Here is a 10,660-nt window from a genome sequence, read left to right as displayed (position 1 = left end):
CGCCATACCTTCTGTGCTTTCTGTTACGGGTTATTCTCCAGGGTAATCTGTGGTGACGGTTTCCATGGTTTCCATACAGGGCCCTCTTATCTCATGTATGTTTATGTACAGCTCTGTGGTATATGATGTTGCCGTATGATGTAAATTATATTTTTATTTTAGAATTCTGCCCTATTGTGATTGTGCGATGAAATCTGCTGCTGTTCTATAAATAAGATGTTACAACAATACACGCGATCAGCGCCGCCGTAGCCTACAGCATAAGCCATATGAGTATGAGACGGATGGGCATGCATCCCAACTGTCCCGCTATGTGCCGAACAGTCCTGGTTTTTCTCCTCTAATCCCGCTTTTCGGGACAGAAGTAGAGCTCGGCAGGACAATGGGATTCAAGACCAATCTCGCAGCCTGGGACACCAAAATAAGCATACTGCACATGCGCACAACCCTACACGATCGCGCACATGTACAGTATTGCATACCTCTTGAGCGCCGCCCCCTTTTTTGTGAGACAGTTGGGAGGTATGGATGTGCAAGGCATTGATACTCATCCTCCTTTAAAGGGTTAAAATAATACTGTGCCTTTCATCTCTCCCCTGTTAGTAAAGTCTGTGGCTAGCGTTGCCCTTCCGTTCCTTCTGTGCTGTCCCTCCTAAAGGATGTCACGAGACAGACTGTCATCTGCCACGGAGCCAACAGAAGGAGAACATAGCTGCGGAAGTTCCCGGAGCTATTAGAAACCGCAGCCAGAATGCCACCCGAATGCTCAGGAAGTCTATGGCTTTGATCTTAAGAACAAAGATGACCCTTCACGATCTCGGTTTATGTCCTGTAATAGGATACGGCCAGAGCAGCGCGGAGACCCCCGGCTCAGAACATGATTGTTGATCACCAGGAGTCCTTCGTCTTCTCCTCGCTGGCACAGATACTGTCTGCGCTCTTATTGAGCAGCTCAGCTACTGCCCCTGGGTCTTACTTTGAGTTATGTTCTTGGCTGGACTGTGAGTACAAAAAGAAACACAGACAGGCGCACTCTCTTGAATAAGAACTAGAGCTTTGTTTTGGAAGAAAAGAGCAATAATGATTGCAGTTAAACCCTTACATCTTCTCGTACCTTCATATTTATCTGGAGTTTGATGGGACTAAACCTGGTCAACTGGATGTTGGTGAGGCACAGAGGCCATAGTCAAAGAAGAGCGCGGGTACCTCTGGAGAGAACATATTTCGTAGCGTTCATGATATTTTTAGAAAAGTAACCACCTTCTAGATATATTCCAGAGCGGAGCAAATGTTGGGAAACCAACCCTTTTTCTTTGGTCTTGCCATGCCTGTTGCGTAGAGGTGGGAAAGTCGGTTGTGTCAGGACAGTTGGTAGCTATAAAAAAATGACTGAATTGGACAAGCCTTCTGGGCTCACTGGTTCTTTACAGACAGGCATGAGAACAGAAAGCTAGAAGCTGTCTTATGTAGCTTTGCTCTGGTTCGCTGTTCTCTGTTCCCACCTGAACAGCAGGGCCAACCAAAGAGTTGGGATCAAGCCCACACTGGCTCACCCAGGTCTACTGATCATTTTTGGTCTAGAAAGCTCCAACAATGAGCTGTTTGTTATTATTAGTCTTGGTTGACTTTTCTTATTTTGTTCCTCGGCACGATGGCTGCTGCGTAAAAGTGGAACGCTGGCCAATGGTACAGAGATCCCACCAAATAAGTTGGCTGCTAGGAAAGATGGCTACTATTAACAATATGTGGGACAGGACAAGAAAATAAGCTTTTGTTTTCCTTATGTTGTTTCTGCCAGCCATGGAGAGGAAAACAAAACACTTTGAAAGGAGTGGTTCCTGTTTAAAGACTGGCTGCTCCTAGAAATTCATTTCCTACTGACATTCATGCCTCATCCTTGCCTGTTTGGACAATGAAGGACAGATGGGTTTTTTTTTTACAGGGACTTCAATAATAGCAATAAAAATTCAATGTAACAAAATTCTGGTCTGGATCATTTAACCCCGAGTTCGATATGACTTAGTAGCGAAAGATACGTGTCCTGATGTCTGTGTATTAGGAGGAGGGGAGAGGTAGGCGTCCTGATGCCTGTGTATTAGGAGGAGGGGAGAGGTAGGCGTCCTGATGTCTGTGTATTAGGAGGAGGGGAGAGGTAGGCGACCTGATGTCTGTGTATTAGGAGGAGGGGAGAGGTAGGCGTCCTGATGTCTGTGTATTAGGAGGAGGGGAGAGGTAGGCGTCCTGATGCCTGTGTATTAGGAGGAGGGGAGAGGTAGGCGTCCAGATGCCTGTGTATTAGGAGGAGGGGAGAGGTAGGCGTCCTGATGCCTGTGTATTAGGAGGAGGGGAGAGGTAGGCGTCCTGATGTCTGTGTATTAAGAGGAGGGGAGAGGTAGGCGTCCTGATGTCTGTGTATTAGGAGGAGGGGAGAGGTAGGCGTCCTGATGTCTGTGTAGTAGGAGGAGGGGAGAGGTGGGCGTCCTGATGTCTGTGTATTAGGAGGAGGGGAGAGGTGGGTGTCCTGATGTCTGTGTATTAGGAGGAGGGGAGAGGTGGGTGTCCTGATGTCTGTGTATTAGGAGGAGGGGAGAGGTAGGTGTCCTGATGTCTGTGTATTAGGAGGAGGGGAGGGGTAGGTGTCCTGATGGCTGTTAATCCAAAGAAGGTAATGTCCGTAAATTATATATATTTTCACCGATGCATATATAAGGATTATAGTTTATTAGAAATATATATTTTTATAACATATTCTTAAGATGTGCACAATAACCCACACAAGAAAAAAAAACCAAGTAAAGCCATCGACCTGTGTTTTTTCGTTAAAGCCTGGAAAATAAAAAGCAGAAGTCAGCTGACCCCCTAAAAGCGGCCAGAATAAAGAATCATTTTGCAGCCAAATGCAATACAGATGTGCCTCGGTGCGTTGTGGGGCTTTTGTGAGACAAGGAAATTGCAGTTGAGTAATGAGACCACAACTGGTCTCAAAAGTAACCCTTTTAAACCCAAAAAAAGAGGTTTACGTACCGACTGAGGTATATTACATAGAATCTAAGTAGCTTCTGGATCAAGACCAGTTGTGAGTAACGGCATTGTTTGTTCTGCCGGAAAAAAAAAATTATCCACAGGATTTGGGCATCTAAGTTGGCAGGTAACACTAGAGGTCTAACATGGGGGGACATAAAATTGAGCTCCAAGTACCAAGGACCCTGTTTCTTCAGCGCGGACAACTCAGTTATTGTCTTGACAACCTGGGATGGGTTGCTGCTGAAGGATAGCCCTGTCTCGCCTTGAAAAACCACCTCCTATGTACTTCTCAGCCTCCATCACCCAGCATGGAGTCCACAGGACATTCGTGAGACTTTCTTAGACCTTTCATAGTTCAGGGGTTTATGTGGTTATCGAAGGACCAATGAAATTTCGATGTCTAACACAGCACGTGGTTCTTTGGAACGTTCTAACTCTCTAACTAAGCAAAAAATGACGAGAGTGATGACGTTTACGGAAACAGGAACGTGAAAGTCTGACATAACTTAGAACTTGGAATAACCTTTTAGACTGCAGCGGAAGATATAAGAGGCGCATACTGAAACCTGTTGAACTTTGCATTTTGCATTGTTCAGAAGCACCTTGAGTAATAAGTGTTGTATAATAACCTTAATTTAAGCAATCTGGTACGTTGGCACAACGTAGGGTTCATCTAGTGGTGTGGAACCGGCAAAGTAGTTATTATGACGTCAAGCGCCTGCCCGGATTTAAGTCTCTGCTGCAGGTTTGATAAGATAACCGTTGAAGGTCACGTAGGTGTCAAAGTCATCGCTGAAGACTGCGTTCTCCCGTTCGCCTTTAAAGAGCCTGACCCAGACTTCATCCTGTTCCTGAAGCTCCAGCATCAGACTCTGGCTCTGCATGATGCTGCGGTCACTGGGCTGGGCGTACAAGATCACCACTTCGTTGTCGTTCTTCATCACGTGCATGTACGTCTCCTTCTGATTCCAGGTGTGCACATTCAGGTTAAAAAAGTAAACCCCGGGGATATAGCAGAAAAACTTGCCGCTGAACATGTTGAAGTGTCCGTACAGGTTCACTAGCTCCGTATCGAAGATAAGGGGCTGGTAATAGTCATTGCTGTGAAGAGACTTCTTGCGACCAACAGAAAAGGCCGAATAGTAATTTTTACAAGAGTCCCCGGGGGCCCCGATGTTTCCTTTTGGGCCTCTTGGACCAGATGGCCCCCTTGGTCCTGGGTTTCCTGCTTTGCCAGATTTTCCGGGAATTCCCCTCTGTCCCATGTCACCCTTTTCACCTGATAGGAATGAAAAATCGTCAGTTCAATAAAAACATTCAAACTAGAATTATTGAGGTGTATCCAGAAGTCGGTAAGTTAATTGTGGTTCCTATGGGCACTTGGAGTTCATGTTGCCCGATTCGTACATGTTCCTTTTTGTAAATATATAAGGGCATCTGGGATGAAACTTAGCACACCTTTTTGAAAGTTATTGACCGCTTTTTATCCATGAGTCTCGTATACTTACTCTGAAGCATGGGAAGACCCAAATTAAACAACTTCCATTGACAAGTACTTTCCGGATTCCGTGCCCCCTTCCTTCCCAGTCTCCATACTGATTCCTCGCTAACAATCATTACCTTTTAGGATGGTGATATTGACCTGGGGGACAGGATGGTACATGACATACGCAGGAGATGCAGCTGGTGGGTCACAGCAGCGCACGCACTCAGATCGAGACGTCACGGGCTCTGTCTTTGGGGGATCAGTTGGCGAGCTCTGTGTAAAACTATAGATTAAAAAACAAGCCATAAAAGGTTAATGGACTCCCATGTGATCAAATAATGATATCGTTATCAAATAATAGTGATATTGTTCTATTAAAAGCGACACCTGCCTGGAGAAGGCAACATTATATCTGACCACATTAACTGCGCATTAAGAAAGACCAGCCTTGCCAGGGCCTCCATTGTTGCCGGTCATGTGATAGTTTAGATGACTTTCCCTGCTCAGCATGACAATGCTAATAAAGTCTGTTCATCCATAGACTTTCATTACGCGTTGTGTCTGGATGAGTGATTAAGACCGAGCCTTTCTATCTTTTACAATAAGCCTGCATGATAAGGCGTTAGGGAATATCTCTAGTAGATCGGGCTAACATAACAGAGGTACAAATGGTTAATTTAAGTTAACCCACTAAGTTTAAACACACTCTCTGTTGCCATAGTATGATACTTTACACCTTCACTTTCAGTATCTGGGACTGACAAACAAACACAATGGAGAATAGTGTATGTATTACAACCTCTGCGTGGTTGGTCCAGGCCCATATGTGGTGGCTTCTCGTCGTTGTCTATTGGCTGAAAGGGCGTAAAATGCTTGTATCAGAAACACCAGGATGAAGGAGCCGCTCAAAAACCAGAAGCCGGAATTAACCATCTTCCTATACAACAGAAAATAGGTCACGTCTACGGAGAACTTCAGCGCACCAACAGTCTAAAATAAACCCCAACACATCCAAAAATACCCATGTGCACACACAAGTGCGAAAGCTTGCACCGTTACCGATAGGAATGCACATGGTAGCAGAAATCGATCCAAAGTTCCATAGGTAGGTTGTCAGCTTGTTCCCCCCTCTGGGCTTCATTCACGGCACAGAGGAGGTCTTCATGAGTATTGACACCCCCTATACTGTTTGCTGTGTTCTTTTCGCTCTATCGTATCTTTTTCATCCTCACTCTTCGTCTCTTCACTTATACAATGACATCAAAACCCTCTGATTGCCTTTTTTGGGGACAATGTTTTTAGGACATACGAATATCTATGTAGCCACGGGTCAGTGCTTAAACTTCTGAAGTTCATTTTCCAACATCAGGAGAGACCTCTGAAGCTTATGTGGCTCTACAAATCTGAAATTGGCTTTGGACTGTAACTACTCATTCATTACATGTTATATACATGATATGGTTTGAGGAGGAGGACATGTATGTCCAGATTCATTCATGGTCCAGAAGAAGGCAAACAAAAGTGTTCATCCATGATACAACCAAACGTTTGCTGAGAGATGTGCCGAGGAGGCCTGAGGACTCAATGTTTCACTTTATTATCTTCGCTATCCTCCATGGAAACAGATTGTAGCAAAAAAGGGGATGAGAAACATCATAGTCGAAACAAACAGGCATCACGGTCATTGTAAGAAACCAGTTCATCTTTAAACAGAGGTCTTCAAAGAAATAAACAGAATGCTAGATATAACCCTAGAACTGATGTTGTTGGACTGCAGTTTCCATGATGTACAGTCAACCATACGGTGCCCAAAATGTCCTTAGCGTTCTAAGAACACCCCTGATATGCGTACGGGGCAGAGAGGCTAACCCTTGTTCCATTAAAGTCCCTCTTTTCTAGGAACACAAAATGTTTGCTGGGCATGGGGGGTATCACAGCCCTAAAAGTCACAGAAAGTGCATTTTTTGGTTTAAAAGCCCTACCTCTGGCATGGCTGCAAAACAACAAAATGCTGGACCAATACCTCTAAAAAAAAAAGCCCAGAAATATTCAAGCTCTGCAGCTTTTTTCCATCCGGTTTTTATCTCCGCCCCTCTATTAAAGCCTAATCCGCTGCATATTTTTCTTTCAACTGAAAGTAGGATGCTTTCAAGGTATTTGTGCCAGATTAGAGGATCCTGAGGGCAAAATTATTTTGATAATCAGAGATGCAAGTTTTTCTTGGCATCTTTTGCGTTTCATGATTAGGATCATCGAATAAGACTCTTGCGTTATCTCTACCGATACTCGACTTTTATGAAAGCTTGACAAAGTCCCCTGTTAGCTAATTCTATACAAAGGGATTTGGGGGCAGGAGGTCTGTGATTGTAAGGGGACCATTGTACAAATTCAGGATTGTTGCATGAACGCAGTGGACGGTCACATAAGGGGGTCTATTACCTAAACCATGATTGCATTGCTGACTTGTGTAGAGTGAAGCCAACATGAGCAGCATCTCACATCAGCCTGGACTTGTTAAGTCTCTTGAGATCTGGTTTTAGGTAACCTTGAGACCAGTTGATAACTTACTCAGTATCTAAAATCAGCCTGCATAGACGTTGCTGCCGACGACTAAAAATCAGGTCACATGAATGCTTCCCCTGTTACCCCTTCTTACAGATGCTGTTTGCCCTAGCTTGGTGGCCTTGAGTACCTGTTTACCCACGTCATGGAAAATCCTCTGAGTTGGTTTCCATGTAATTATATACAGTCATAAAAAGTTTGCTGTGCCACTGCCTGCTCCACTTGACAATGGAGGTTCCATCAGTCCAACTAGAAGAGTAAATTGTGGCTCTTCTGTAGACGGTACTATGTATGGACGCCAAGATGATACGCCGAGTGGGAAGGTTTGCCTGGCCAAGCTGGCCAAGAGTCCTCTAGGGTAATCATTCTCAATTACCCCATCGCTATCTTCTTGGCTTTTTATAAGGTTAATCCAGGTCAATGACTCACCAGTCAGATATTCAATAGAAGTCCTTACATCAGAGCAACTCAACTGAAAGTTACGCCTATAAGCCCATTATTAGCCCTACCAGCTTGAGTTGCCCCAGGTCTTTGACTAACTAAATGTAGGCTTTAGTGAATTTGGCTCCTCCTGCCTAGGTTTATCCAGTTGGTTTCTCTGTTGTGATGTCTCCTTGCGTGCGTTCTCAATGAGCTTATGTCACATTCTTCTGTAGAACCCTGTCCTTCTGCCAAATTCTGTCTGACCTCTTTCCAGATCCTGGGAAGCAACCACTTCCTTACACGTCTCAAGCCTGCGTTTTTTTTTCCCTTTCAGGATGTATGTTATCTCCTTGATTTGCATATACAATCTTACTTGTGCCTTTATGTAGTCCTTATTAACTGTAGTCAATGCATTAGCAATCTGTGTCTACTTCAAGCTCGGACAAACGGTGTCATCCAGGAGAACATGCACTCAGTTGTTGAAATAGGTGAATAAACCTTACAAAGAGGACAAAAGCGGATAGTGAAGAACCTGTCCGTTTTTGGAGGTGTCACATAGACATTAAGATCACGAAAAGTAATCTCACCCTGATGGTGTGTACTAATTGTACTATGATACGGTCTTTGTGTGCTGTGACCCACAGACAGAACTCAGAGAGAAGAGTCACAACTTGTCAAAGCCCCTAATATTTATGATTTTTCACAAGTTCTGCAGGCCATGATCCGAACTGACCTGCATATTTTGATGAACTCTGTAGGTGCAAATAATACAGTAGTTCCCCTATGGAATTTAAATGAACCCTGTATTCAGTAACAGAAAACAGGCTTCAGGAGCGTCCCTAACAAGTTCATTCCAAAATGTGACTGAGTTCATTTTAATGAATGATGAGTTGTTGGTTTTTTTTTATATAGTGAGGAATGAACACAACACAACACATCTGAATACAGCCCCCCATGGATGATCCTTTCTCTACATCCACAGTCTTGTATTATATGTTGCTCCATTTTTGTTGTCAATTAAGCATGCTATTCTATAGTGTACGTGTCTCCGTCACATGCTGTATCTTATATGTTAGATTGAATTCATTCTTCACATCTTCACTGGCCTCCTGACTTCAAAAAAGGACCAGGAAGCTCAGCGGAGCTAGTAAGGACCCACATTACCCTTGGGGTTGGACAACTCAGTGAGGCTTTCATTTTTATCCAACCGTTGACTTTGGTGGGAAAAAAAACACCTTCTATAATTTGTCATCTATACCCCCCATCATTGTAGATTCGCAGGAAATAAGGGGTTAATTCTAAGAGCTGTATGGGAAACCATGGGTAGTGAAACAGAAATGACACTTCACATCATGAAAAGCACATGAGGACAGATTGGAATCGTTCCCACGAAAAGCAAATGCTTCGGTTTATACGCAGCTGACTTCCCAGATGGACCAAAATGTACACATATCACCATAGAAACTGCAGAACAAAAATAGGCATTAATGATCCACAAAGGACTTTTTCCAATTCAGGGATTTTTTTCAATCTGATCCTAACAAACACGGAGACAGCGGCCACACTTGATTTTAAAGGTGCTGTTCCACCTTTTCTGTTGCATTGATCAAGTTTGTAAGACCATCCAACATTAGAAGCATCGCTCCAAGGAAGGCTGTTTTTTGCCGGGAACACTTAATTATCATGTGACGTGAAAACAGGCGCTGATAGGTTGTTGTCAAAGAAACAGAAAAAAAACGCTGTTGTTTTATAAATAAACCCACAGAGAAAAAACATACGATGGCCCGCCTGCTTAACACACATACACTATACATTATAGGTCCAACCAAGTCAGATTAGTTCTGGTAGCAGGAATTTTATTTTACCCAGCACAGTGCCCAAAAATCAGGACTGTACCGCAAAAACCAGGACAGTTGGGAGGTACGCACCAGGTTCAGACTTAACTACAAAATATTGCATGCACTTATGGTCAAACTCACCTCCACTGGTTGTAGGATATCGACTGACAGTTGTGTGTGTGAACCAAGTGCCTGGGAGTAGTGTATACCTGTGCTTGTTGACAGATGAGTGTGTCCTGAGTGTGAGTGCTGTGTGGCTGAAGAGAGCCGAGTGTGTTCTGGCTGTGTGCAGTGTGTATTTTGTCTGAACTGAGTGTTCATTCCGTGTGATCCTTCAGCTCCTCCCGCGCAGTCCTGAAAATTCATGAGACAATAAAGAATTCTGCAAACTGTCCCAAATCCGAACCCCCCCCCCCCCTCCCGGCTCCGTGTTAAAAAAGGACAGATGTGCAGAGAACAGCTGCTCCACATCTACCATAACACTGAACATACAAACCGTATCACAACCTACGCAACAGACAAAACATACACAGCAGACGCAACATACACAACCTGCACAACATACACATCATACACACCAGTCAAAACAGACACAGCATACACAACAGACACAATAGACACGGCATACACAACAGACACAGCATACGCAACATATGCAACAGACACAGCATGCACAACAGACACAGCCTACACAAAAGACACAACCTGCACAGCCTACACAACCTGCAGAACATACACAACATACACCTGGTCTTTACAGGAACGCAGCGTCTTGCACACCCTAACACACTACCACAATGTAACCTGAACTCCCGCGCTCCATACTCCGTCAAAACACAAGCGTCAAGATATTTAAGCTTAAAAGTTAACATTCCATCAAACCGAGTCTTATTCCCAAATACCCAGAAATAATTGCCACATTTTGCCACATTCAGATTTTCTCTTGGAATGCCAAATTCTAGGTTCCTGTAGTCATACAATAAGACAAAGGGCTTCGTTTCCATAGCAACAAACAAATGTATCTGAAAAAAACCCTCTACTTATGATTCTAGAACCCCCAAATACTCTCGTTCTTGGTTGAGATTTGACGGCTTGGTTTTATTACACCCAGTCTGGGTTTATTGACACTTTTGTTCTTGCCTTTCCATGATTGCCACTGATTGGCCGTTTCAAGCAGCCAATTGGTGGCGAGAATTCTAGGACCACGGAAAAGGAGGGGGGGCTGCAGCTTCTGCCTAAGGGGGCACCATACTGTCCCTTTAAGGGTTTGGTGCCTATTTGTCCCGATATAAGGAAGGTGAGGCTCCTCTACATGAAGAGTGCTTCT

General features: G+C 44.1%; 1 protein-coding gene across 1 annotated transcript; it reads right to left on the bottom strand.

The window, feature by feature from the left end:
* Window positions 1-3,752: 3,752 nt before the first annotated feature.
* LOC149277028 (complement C1q tumor necrosis factor-related protein 1-like) lies at window positions 3,753-4,735 on the bottom strand. The gene is made up of 2 exons (XM_089503155.1): window positions 4,645-4,735; window positions 3,753-4,303 (listed from the first exon to the last, which is right to left on the bottom strand). The coding sequence occupies exons 1-2, from the start codon at window positions 4,685-4,687 to the stop codon at window positions 3,753-3,755; spliced, it is 594 nt and encodes a 197-aa protein (XP_089359281.1). The 5' UTR covers window positions 4,688-4,735.
* Window positions 4,736-10,660: the final 5,925 nt, after the last annotated feature.

Source organism: Sceloporus occidentalis, unplaced genomic scaffold (genome assembly GCF_023333645.1).
Source record: "Sceloporus occidentalis isolate IW3139 unplaced genomic scaffold, rSceOcc1.0.p SCAF_221, whole genome shotgun sequence".
NCBI lineage: Eukaryota > Metazoa > Chordata > Lepidosauria > Squamata > Phrynosomatidae > Sceloporus > Sceloporus occidentalis.
This window is presented reverse-complemented; position numbering and strand designations above follow the sequence as displayed.